This window comes from Rhinoraja longicauda, chromosome 24 (assembly GCF_053455715.1).
Source record: "Rhinoraja longicauda isolate Sanriku21f chromosome 24, sRhiLon1.1, whole genome shotgun sequence".
Classification (NCBI taxonomy): domain Eukaryota; kingdom Metazoa; phylum Chordata; class Chondrichthyes; order Rajiformes; family Arhynchobatidae; genus Rhinoraja; species Rhinoraja longicauda.
Genome location: NC_135976.1, coordinates 32,597,120 through 32,609,574, shown reverse-complemented (window position 1 = coordinate 32,609,574; position 12,455 = coordinate 32,597,120). Strand labels below are relative to the sequence as shown.

Here is a 12,455-nt window from a genome sequence, read left to right as displayed (position 1 = left end):
CAAGGAGATGACAGATATGTTAATTCAATTGTGGAAACAAAGAACTGCGGATTCTGGTTTATACTAAAGATGGGCACAAAGTGCTGGAGTAACTCAACGGGTCAGGGAGCATCTCTGGAGAATATGGACAGACACAAAGTGCTGAAGGAACTCAACGGGTCAGGGAGCATCTCTGGGGAATGTGGACAGGCACAAAGTGCTGGAGTACTTCAACGGGTCAGGGAGCATCTCTGGAGAATTTGGACAGACCCAAGGTGCTGGAGGAACTCGGCGGGTCAGGCAGCATCGCTGGAGAATATGGACAGACACAAGGTGCTGGAGGAACTCGGCGGGTCAGGCAGCATCTCTGGAGGAAAAGGATGGGTGTCCTTTTCGAGTCGGGACCCATCTTGGTCTTCCGGTTTCCAACACTCTCAACGTTTTTTCCTATTCCCACACTAACCTTTCTGTCCTGGGCCTCCTCCATTGCCAGAGTAAGGCCACATGCAAATTGGAGGACCCGCACCTCATATTACGCTTATGCAGCTGACAACCCAACGGTTTGAACGTTGAATTTTCTAACTTTAAATATCTTCTATTAACCTGCCCCTCCCCCCCCCTTTCCCCCATTCTCCTCCCTGTTGGGCGAGGTGCGGTCCCCCCCCTCCCTATTTCCCCAGTGAGGGGCGGCAGAGGTTCTGGTCTTTGTGGAAATGAGCCACAGCAGCAGAACCGGTGGTAGCTGGGACCTTCCGTGCGGCCGGTGATTGACAGCCCAACCCCCCACCCCCGCCCGAAGGCAGTTTTATTTTCCTGTCTTTTTTTTTACAAATCCAATAATGGCAGCGATGAACATAAGAAAGACAATTGTCAAGGCAATCGATAGAACAACCTGTCATAAAGATGTAATTGCCTTCCTGCAAAATACAAGAAAAAACAATGGCAAGATCATGGTAATAGGACTGATTCCCTCTCGAGTAACGCACCATGTGTTTCGATCCGATAAGTAAAAATGTGGAACTATACTTGAATGCAGTGCAGGTTAAATTCTAGAACAATATGAATAATTCTATTGGTATCTAAGGAACTATAAAGTAGTTTAGAGTTTAGGGATATGACATGGGAACAGGCCCTTTGGCCCATTGAGTCAATGCCGACCATTTAGGGACGGTACGGTGGCGCAGCGGAAGAGTTGCTGTCTCATAGCGCAGGAGACCCGGGTTCGATCCTGACTACCGGTGCTGTCTGTACAGAGTTTGTACGTTCTCCCTGTGATCGCAAGAGTTTTCTCCGGTTTCTTCCCATATTCCAAAGGCGTGCGGGTTTGTAGGTTAATCGACTTCTGTAAATTGTCCCGAGCGTGTGGAACAGAACTGTTGTATGGAGTGTTCGCTGCTCAGAGCCGACTCGTGGGCCAAAGGGCCCATTTCCACGCTGTATCTTTAAACTGAGCTGAACTGAAGTTAACTAATTTGTTCTCAGGTAAGGCTGAGTGGGCTCTTCGAGTTACTAACCTGTTTGGAGGTGTTGAAACGGGAGTCTCAGGGGAAATTGTTTCCTTGGGTGTTGCTGCATCCTGAGGCAGGGTGGTCAGAGTGGTTGTGGTGGAAGACCTTGTGCCGATTGTTGCAGAGTTGGTGGTGACCGTATCTGGGCGGCGTGTTTGAGACCCTTGTGGAGATAAAGTGAATGAAGTTTTTGAACGTTAAATGTCTGAAAGCACGTTCTGTGCCACTTCAGTGAGGTGTGGGAGATGATTCAGTTGGGAGCGCTCTTGCTCTGTGTGGGGAGATTCTTGGTTCGAATCCCACTCCAGACATTTGCGCAAAGATCCTTCTGAGGCCACCATAGATGGACCAAGCCCCTTGATTTAGACAGGAGTCTAACCCATTAAAATGCCCGCAGATAGTCGCAAGTATTCAGAGACTTCTTTCTTGCCCTTCAGAGTCCCACAGGCTGTGTTGTCTGCCTGCTGCTAGAGTTAGGCACGTGTCTTCTGCGATGGAGAAGAACTTGAAGTGGGAGTGGGATGATCCGTGGACTATTTGCTTTACACGGACTGAATTGGAAATAATGCAATTTGGTTGGTAGTATCTACCTGAAACATTAACTCTCGTTCTCTCTCCCGACAAGGTGAGTATTTCAAATTGTACAGTTTGTGTGGCTCACTGTAAAGACTATATCACTAATCTCATGAGGATTCTTATTTCATAAGTGCTGGCTCAAAGAGCAAAATGGCCTCCTCCAGCATCTATTTTCGATGTTCTATGTTTGATAAGTGATAGGAGCAGACTTAGGCCATTTGGCCAATTGAGTCTACTCCGCCATTCTATCATGGCTGATCTATCTCTCCCTCTCAACCACATCCTCCTGCCTTCTCCCCATATCGCTTGACACCCGTACTAATCGAGAACCTGTCATTCTCCACCTAAAAAATACCCAATGACTTGGCCCTCATCAGAAACATGATAAAGGTTTTCCCCTGTACCTCGGTACAGGCGACAACAATAAACTGAGCACATAAATCAACAATGTTTGTGAGACACAAGGAATGGCAGGTGCTGGAATATTGAGCAAATCACAAAGTGCTGGAAGATCTCAGCAGATCGGGCAGCATCTGTGGAAGGAATGAACAGACGATGTTTAGGGTTGGGAACCTTCTTCAGATATTGTGTGGGTGGTGGGTGTCACAGTGACGGGCAGGGAGAGCGGGTGAGGGGGCGCCCCCCCCCCCCAGCACCGTTGAGGGGCGGCAGAGGTTGTGGTCGTTGATCGATCATCTTTGGGGAAATGAGCCGTCATGAGGTTACCCCCCCCCCCCCACCACACACTGCTCCTGGGACAATGGGCTCCTGGTGTGACCCCATGGGCCGGGACACCAGTAAATGAGGTTCCCTCCCCCTCACCCCGACCCCCGGTGATGTGGCACCGAGTCACCATGACGACCGAGGCCGGGAATTCCCAGCTGGGATTTTCACAACTGGGAGAGTGAGGAGAGATCGTCAACGCACCTTCAGAAACCTTCAATGAGATGGATGTCATTTCATTGGCTGCAAATTTTACTATCGAACACCAGTAGCGTCCTTCATCACTCTTCTCCAGGTTGTCGATGGTTACTGAAAGTATCTGTTGTGTTTTGTTATCAGTCATCGATGTCCTCCCTCGGTGCGGGTCATCAGTAAAAACCACGGTACTGGAGAGACCGTAATAACCACCTTTAGTCCAGAGCTTCTTGTTGTCCATGTATTCCTGACCATACCGACATTCCATTGTGACCGACTGACCCAACACTCCCCTCACCTCGTTGGGTCCAGTTATTCCCATTGACCCTGTTGGCACATTAATGATGAAAGATCAATCGCACTGCATCAACACAAGCTGAGTTTTAAGAATAAAAAACATGTCATTTGTACTGTCCAGACAGGTCCATGGTTTCGCATAGATCATGTGTAGCAAGGAACTGCAGGTGCTGGTTTACATCAAACATGGACACAAAGAGCGGGAGTAACTCAGCGGGACAGGCAGCATCCCTGGAGAACCTGATGGGTGATGTGTCCTCTCCAGAGATGCTGCCCGTCCCGCTGAGTTATTCCAGAATTGTGTGTCTCTCTTCTTTTGCATAGATCCTGTTGCACTTGCATCCTGTAGCAATCAGCAGCAGCAATCAGTGTGCGTGTGTGTGAGTGAGAGAGAGCAGAGACCGTAGTATTTTGTGGGGGATAGTAAGGAGTAAGACCTGTGTGATCTCCCGGACAAGTTTCGATCGCCTAGCTTGGGGTCGGAGAGGAATTTCCCGGATTTTTCTTCCCCAAATTGGCCTGGGTTTTTATCCGGTTTTTCGCCTCTCCCAGGAGATCACTCAGTTCTTTTGGGTGGGCGGTTGGAGCAGTTAAGGGGGAGTATGACTGCCAGGGCAGTTTATTGTTCTGGGTGTCGGATGTGGGGAATCTGGGAGTCTGATAGTCTTCCAGACATCCACATCTGCGCCAGGTGCGACAAAATGGGGCTCCTAAGGGACCATATTAGGAACCTGGAGCGGCAGATTGATGACCTCCATCTGGTCAGGGAGAGTGAGGAGGTTATAGAGAGGAGTTATAGAGAGGTGGTCACTCCAAGACCACGGGAGGTAAACAAGTGGGTCACGGTTAGGGGGGGCAAGGAGCAGAGGCAGGGACTAAAGAGTACCCCAGTGGATGTACCCCTTGGCAATAAATATTCCTGTTTAGGTACTGTTAGGGAGTACAGCTTACCTGGGGGCAGCGACGGCGCCCGGGCCTCTGGCACGGTGTCCGGCCCTGTTGCTCAGAAGGGTAGGGAAAGGAAGAGGAGAGCGATAGTAATAGGGGACTCTATTGTGAGGGGGTCAGATAGGCGATTCTGTGGACGCAGTCGGGAGACCCGGATGGTAGTTTGCCTCCCTGGTGCTGGTGTCCGGGATGTGTCTGAGCGTGTCCAGGATTCCTGAAAGGGGAGGGAGAGGAGCCAGAGGTCGTGATACATATAGGTACCAACAATATAGGTAGGATAAGGGAAGAGGTCCTGAAAGGAGAATTTAGGGGGCTAGGAAGAGAGTTTAAAAAAAAGGACTTCCAAAGTGATAATCTCAGGCGTACTGCCTGTGCCACGCGATAGTGAGAATAGGAATGGAGTGAGGTGGAGAATAAATACATGGCTGAGGGACTGGTGCAGGGAGCAGGGATTCACGTTTCTGGATCATTGGGACCTCTTCTGGGTAAGTATGACCTGTACAAAAAGGACGGGTTGCATCTGAACCTGAGGGGAACCAATATCCTGGCGGGGAGATTTGCTCAGGTAATTGCGGAGACTTTAAACTAGTACGGTTGGGGGGAGAGACTCAAACACAGATAGCTAATAGGCAGTGTGTGAGGCAGGAGGCAGAAAAGGGAAACACTCAGACCCAATATTTAGGAGTGAAAGAAGTGAAAAGAAATAAACTGAGAATAAGAAAAGATGGGTCCCTTAAATGTGTATATTTTAATGCTAGGAGCATTGTAAGAAAGGTGGATGAGCTTAGAGCCTGGATTAACATCTGGAAGTATGATGTTGTGGCGATCAGTGAAACATGGTTGCAGGAGGGTTGCGATTGGCAATGAAATATTCCAGGATTTCATTGTTTCAGATGTGATAGAATCGGAGGGGCAAGAGGTGGGGGTGTTGCATTGCTTGTCAGGGAGGATATCACAGCAGTGCTTTGGCAGGACAGACTAGAAGGCTCGATTAGGGAGGCTGTTTGGGTGGAACTCAGAAATGAGAAAGGCTTAGCAACACTTATAGGGGTGTATTATAGACCGCCAAATAGGGAACGGGAATTGGAAGAGCAAATATGTAAGGAGATAGCAGATATTAGTAGTAAGCACAGAGTAGTGATTGTGGGTGATTTCAATTTTCCGTACATAGACTGGGAATCACATTCTGTTAAAGGGCTGGATGGTTTGGAGTTTGTAAAATGTGTGCAGGATAGTTTTTTGCAGCAATACGTAGAGGTACCTACCAGAGAAGGGGCAGTGTTGGACCTCCTGTTAGGAAATGAGACGGGTCAGGTGATGGAGGTATGTGTTGAGGAGCACTTTGGGTCTAGTGATCACAATGCCATTAGTTTCAATATAATTATGGAGAAGGTTATATCTGGACCAAGGGTTGAGATTTTGGATTGGAGAAAGGCTCATTTTGAGGAGATGAGAAAGGATTTAAAAGGAGTGAAATGGGACATTTTGTTTTATGAAAAGGATATAATAGAGAAATGGAGGATATTTAAAGGTGACATTTTGAGAGTACAGAGTCTTTATGTCCCTGTTCGGTGGAAAGGAAAGAATAATAATTTGAAAGAGCCGTGGTTTTCCAGGGAAATTGGACATTTGGTTTGGAAAAAGAGGGAGATATACAATAAATATAAGCGGCAGGGAGTAAATGAGGTTCTTGAGGAATATAAAGAATGTAAAAGGAATCTTAAGGAAATTAGAAAAGCAAAAAAAAGATATGAGGTTGCTTTGGCAAGTAAAGTAAAAGTAAACCCCAAGGGGTTCTACAGATATGTCAATAGCAAAAGAATAGCGAGGGATCAAATTGGTCCATTAGGGAGTCAGAGTGGACAGCTATGTGCTGAGCCGGAAGAAATGGGGGAGATATTAAACAATTAATTTTCTTCGGTATTCACCGAGGAGAAGGATATTGAATTATGTGAGGTAAGCGAAACAAGTAGAGTAGTGATGGAAATTATGAGGATTAAAGAAGGGGAGGTACGGACACTTTTGAAAAATATAAAAGTGGATAAGTCTCCAGGTCCTGATAGGATATTCCCTAGGACATTGAGGGAAGTTAGTGCAGAAATAGCAGGGGCTATGACGGAAATATTTAAAACGTCATTAGAAACGGGGATGGTGCCGGAAGATTGGCGCATTGTGCATGTTGTGCCTTTGTTTAAAAAAGGTTCTAAAAGTAAACCTAGCAATTATAGACCTGTTAGTTTGACGTCTGTGGTGGGAAAATTAATGGAAAAGATACTTAGGGACAATATATATAATCACATGGATAAACAAGGCCTGATTAGAAACAGTCAACATGGATTTGTGCCTGGAAGGTCATGTTTGACTAATCTTCTTGAATTTTTTGAAGAGGTTACCAGGGAAATTGATAAGGGCAAGGCTGTGGATGTTGTCTATATGGACTTTAGTAAGGCATTTGACAAGGTTCCACATGGAAGGTTGATTAAGAAGGTTAAATCGTTGGGTATTAATAGTGAGGTTGCAAGATTGATTTAACAATGGCTGAATGGGAGATACCAGAGGGTAATGGTTGACAACTGTATGTCAGGTTGGAGGCCAGTGTCTAGTGGAGTACCCCAAGGATCTGTGTTGGGTCCACTGTTGTTTGTCATTTACATTAATGATCTGGATGATGGTGTGGCAAATTGGATTAGTAAGTATGCAGATGATACTAAGATAGGTGGTGTAGTTAATAATGAAGTAGATTTTCAAAGTCTACAGAGAGACTTGGGCCTTTTGGAAGGGTGGGCTGAAAGATGGCAGATGGAGTTTAATGCTGATAAGTGTGAGGTGCTGCATTTTGGTAGGACAAACCAAAATAGGACGTACAGGGTAAATTGTAGGGAATTGAGGAATGCAGTGGAACAGAGGGATCTGGGAATAGCTGTGCATTGTTCCCTGAAGGTGGAATCTCATGTGGATAGGGTGGTGAAGAAGGCGTTTGGTATGCTTGCCTTTATAAATCAAAGCATCGCATATAGAAGTTGGGATGTAATGTTAAAATTGTACAAGGCATTGGTGAGGCCGAATCTGGAGTATGGTGTGCAGTTCTGGTCGCCAAATTATAGGAAGGATGTTGACAAAATGGAGAGGGTACAGAGGAGATTTACTAGAATGTTGCCTGGGTTTCAGCACTTAAGCTACAGAGAGAGGTTGAACAGGATGGGTCTTTATTCTTTGGAGCGTAGAAGGTTGAGGGGGGACTTGATAGAGGTTTTTTAAATTTTAAGAGGGACGGACAGAGTTGATGTGGGTAGGCTTTTCCCTTTGAGAGTGGGGAAGATTCCAACAAGGGGACATAACTTCAGAATTAAGGGACAAAAGTTTAGGGGTAACATGAGGGGCAACTTCTTTACTCAGAGGGTGGTGGCTGTGTGGAATGAGCTTCCGGTGGAAGTGGTGGAGGCAGGCTCGATTTTATTATTTAAGAGTAAATTGGATAGGTATATGGATAGGAAGGGATTGGAGGGTTATGGTCTGAGAGCAGGTAGATGAGACTAGGTCAGAGAAAGTGGTCGGCGTGGACTGGTAGGGATGAACGGGCCTGTTTCCGTGCTGTAATTGTTATATGGTTATATGTTATATGGTTAATGCTTTTACCGCTGGTGTTAATTCCCATTTCAGCGGGATTGTTCCCCAAGTTCCTGAATCTACCTGGCGTCCGGTTCCTCCTTCCCTGTGGGCGTGGCTTGACCCGAGTGGTGGTCATGTGACAGGAAGCCAAACTGTCTCTCACTCTGACCCACCCTGGGTTCAATCTCAGTAAAACCCACTTCCCCATTGAACTAGTAAAAACAAGGAACTGCAGACGCTGGTTAATACACAAAAGGACACAAAGTGCTGGAGTAACTCAACGGGTCAGGAACTCTCTCTGGAGAAGGTGGAAAGGTGACGATTCATAGAAACATATCAACATAGAAAATTGGTTCCGGGTAGGCGATTCGGCCCTTCGAGCCAGTACTTTGTGCCCCATTGAACGAAACGTCCCGGCCTGTGGTAGAAGGTGGATCTGCCTCTGATGTTTCAAACTCCACGTCCATCTGGAATAATCATGAGGTGTCTTTTTCACGCAAAGAGTGGGGGGTAGGAAAGGGTGGGGGGAGTATGGAACAAGCTGCCAGAGGAGGTAGTTGATGCAGGGAATATCCCATCACTTAAGAAACAGTTAGACAGGTACATGGATAGGACAGGTTTGAAGAGAACATGGACCAAACGTGGACAGGTGGAACCAGTGTAACTGAGACATGTTGGCCGGTGTGTGCAAGTTGGGCCGAAGGGCCTGTTTCCACACTGTATCACTGTATGGCGACTCTAACACATTTGAAACTCTGCAGATTCAGGAGCTGGGGTGGAGACACATCATCACATCAGTCCAGGACCGCTCACAAGCGACAAGACAAACGCCTTGAAGGAGAACTCAGAGGCTGGGGAAAGCACGGTGTGAAGAACAGCTCGAGCAGCAGAATCTGGTGTGAGGCGGTTGATTTTTCTTGGAAGGGAGAGATTACCACAACTTCTTCAAATGCTAAATTGGACAGTCAATGTGGTGCTTCCTCATTTGAGACGCCCGCCTGTTCCCAATGTGTGGCTTCCACAGGTTTTTTTCTTTGAATGTGCTAAGGTTTAGGTTCAACATTTCCCATTGCAGTGCCTGGAGGGAGTGCGGTGTGCCTTTGATCGACAAAAAAATGCTGGAGTAACTCAGCGGGTCAGGCAGCATCTCTGGAGAGAAGGAATGGGTGACGTTTCGGGCCGAGACCCTTCTTCAGACCGAGAGTGAGTGGGGCAGGAAGTCAAGAGATATGCAATGGGTAAGGCGTGAAAGCGACAGATCTAAGCAGATGGCGATGAGGAAATGTCGGTCGCGGAGCCGGAGAGCAGGAGGAATCGCACAGGGGGAACAGCGAGGGCGGGTGTTGCAGAATTCTCGTCGGGGAGAGGAGGAGAACTTGTATCCCGGGCTAACTGAGCCACACCAAGGGCCAGCATTGACATCTAGCGAAAGGTCAGCGTGTGGCACTCTGGTCTCCGAGTCAGAGAGTCGTTGGTTCAACCCCCACTCCCGAAGCTCGTGGACTGAGGGAGCGCGGTATTGAGGGAGGTCGTCACTGCTGGAGGCGATGGCACTTTGCCGAGGCATTTACCTGATCTGCCATCTGCTCTCTCAAGTCACTGAAAAAGTTCACCTGGAGATAGTTTGCACCAGAATAGTGGAGCAACCTTTCTGTTCTGCGGACAAGAGTTATCCCGACACCCTAGGTCAACAAGGCCAGCTGTTGGGTCATTTTCGACAGGGAGCTAGCTGTGTGTAATTTGGCTGCGCACAACACGACAACAATCGCTGATGGAAGTCTACAGGAACTAAGGAGTGTTGAGCAATTTATCATCAGGTCCCCACAAGGTGCAGAGAGGTCCGTGGTTACAAATAATTCAAGGCGCGAGTAAATAATTCTAAAGAACAGAGCATTTTGTAATACAACGATTTACCTGCTGTGAAGCCAAGAGCGACAAGAACCAACAGAGCGACTGTTCCCCTGGATCCGGGCCGTTTCTGCTGGGTGAATTCTCCCTGTGCCACCGCCATGTCTCGGATGCGTTGGTTCGGTTTGGTCCCTGCACTGCGCCTGAGTTGCCCTCTTCCTCATTCACAACAGAAGTCAAACATTCTATTTCCGTTTACTCAGGAAATGACTTTGCTGTGGTTCGAGAGTAACTTGCGACTCACTTGCCACCTCCTCCCAGCCTCCTCACCACGGACACTGCAACTATCAGGAGGGCGCCGCAACGCTCTCCAGTTGCCTGGATTGGAGCATCTCATCGAAGCTCCGCTTCATCCTGGTGAAGTCTGCCCGCTTGACTGGCACTCTGTCCACCACCTCAAACATTCCCTTGCCCACCACCTCAACCCCCTCCCCAAATGCGGGCACAATGCGTCTGAACTTGTATGGGGATAGGAGGCAGAGATCAGACGTGTTTGGATGGAGGAATGGGCCGAATGGCCTAATTCTACTCCTAGAACTTGTGAGCTTGTGATTTGTTTACCCACCTCAAAATGCGCGTCACTAATTTGTCCAGCATCGGAACTGAGGGTGAAAACTGGATCATGACCAATATATGGCAGAACAAAATGGAGGTGGGTCAAACGGAGGCAAGTGGGACGAGTGGACGAGGGTGGCACGGTGGCGCAATCGTCGAGCTGCTGCCTTAGGCTGACATTCGGGTTCAATCCCGACTACGGTACTGTATGGAGTTTGTACATTCTGCCGTGACCGCCTGGATTTTCTCCGAGATTTTCTTATCAACCTCACTACTTCCTAGTTCTCAAAAATAGACACACAGTGTTGGAGTAACTGAATGGGCCAGGCAGCATCTCCAGAGAACATGGATAGGTGATGTTTGTTTTGTCATGACCATTCTTCAGGATGATTTGAGTAGGGGGGGGGGGGAATGCTGGATGAGAGGTGGGGGCAGGATAAAGCCTGGGAAGTGATAGGTGGATACAGCTGAGGGAGAGAGGGTTGTTGGCTGATGGGTGGACGAACGTCAGAGATGGAAAGAAGATAAAAGGCTTTGAGATATGGAGGGAAGAGGGATTGAAATGTGAAGCTAGAGGAAAGGATATATACGGGTAGTCAGGGGGTATGGGGAGAAGGCAGGAATGGGGTACTGATTGAGACTGATCATCCACGATCACATTGAATGGTGGTGCTGGCTCGAAGGGCCGAATGGCCTACGCCTGCACCTATTGTCTATTGTCTATTGGGACAGAGGTTAGGGGAAAGGGTGGTTGTTGGTTAGTTACTTAAAACTAGAGAATTCAATGTTCCCCCCCATTGGGTTCCAATCTGCCGAAGCGGACTATCTGATATTGCTGCATCTGTACTTCCTTGCGTCTTCTTCTTTGTCAACATATTTTGACGTGAGTTGCTCGCATTGTGTTGTAACACTGCTACACTGGTGATGGAGATGCTTGTTCTGGCTGATATTTGTGGGTTGGGTTTGCTGTAGGTGAAACTGCAACCACCTCCTGAGACCCGGGTTCCATTCTGAACTCCTGCGCTATCAGTGTGAGATTGCATGTTCTCCCTGTGACCCGGTGGGTCTCCTCCGGGTGCTCCGGTTTCCACCCACATCCCAAAGAAGTGTGGCTTTGTAGGTTCATTGGCCCTCTTGTAGAATTGCACCCAATGTGTCGGGAGTGCATGCAAAATTGGGATAACGGGGGTCTAGTGCGAACGGATGGATCAATGGTCAGCGTGGACTCGGTGGGCCGAAGGGCCTGTTTGCATGCTGTATCTCTAAACCCGCATATGATTCGATGCCAAACTCTACCTGACAACGGTGCTGTGAAAAATCTTGAATCTTGTCCATCACCTTTAAGGTGCTGTTGAAATGCAAGTTGTTGTTGCATTATTGCAAAGAATTGCTCAATAAACGTTTAGTCAGTGGAATTCTTCGCCACATAAGGCTGTGGAGGCTGTCACTGGATATTTTTGAGGCAGAGATAGATAGATTCTCAATTAGTACAGGTGTCAGTGGTTATGGGGAGAACGCAGGATAATGGGGTGCGAGGAAGAGATAGATCGGCCATGTTTGAATGGCGGAGTAGCTTTGATGGGCCAAATGGCCTAATTCCACTCCTATCACTTATGACATGACAAAAATTCAACCATCTTTACTTACGCTTGATTACTTTCTTCAATATTCAATGTGCAGGGTTTTGCACAGCAATTCAATTGCTAATGAAGTTAAAAGTTCACATTCTGGAGAGCCAGCTTTGAGTTCTAGTCTACGTACTGCTGTCATTTGGGTGAATGTCACGATGCACAGAAGTGTCTGCAAACATTGGTGCAGAATTCGGCCATTTGCCCCATCGAGTCTACTCCGCAATTCAATCATGACGGGTCTATTTTTCCCTCTCCACCCCATTCTCGCCACAACTTTTGACTGCCTGAGTAAACCTGTCAATCTCCACTTTAAAAATACCCATTGACTTGGCCTCCACAGCCGTCTGTGGCAATGCATTCCACAGATTCACCACCCTCTGGCGGAACAAATTCCTGCTCTAGCGGTTATTTTAGATTGGACATAGGTGGGGTTGTGGTGATGCTGTGGGTCAAGGTGCTGAGATTTGGACATCTCCAACTGGTTAACAACCTCTCTGGCCCTGAAAAGCTCAACGGTGATTGTTTG

At 47.7% G+C, this 12,455-nt stretch overlaps 1 protein-coding gene across 1 annotated transcript in view; it reads right to left on the bottom strand.

Moving 5' to 3' along the window:
• The window catches only part of LOC144605339 (polymeric immunoglobulin receptor-like), a 65,331-nt gene that overhangs the window by 29,540 nt on the left and 23,336 nt on the right, over positions 1-12,455 (bottom strand). The window contains exon 4 of the mRNA XM_078420472.1: positions 2,991-3,308. Coding sequence (XP_078276598.1) covers positions 2,991-3,308 — 318 coding nt within the window. The remainder of the gene's footprint in view (positions 1-2,990; positions 3,309-12,455) is intronic.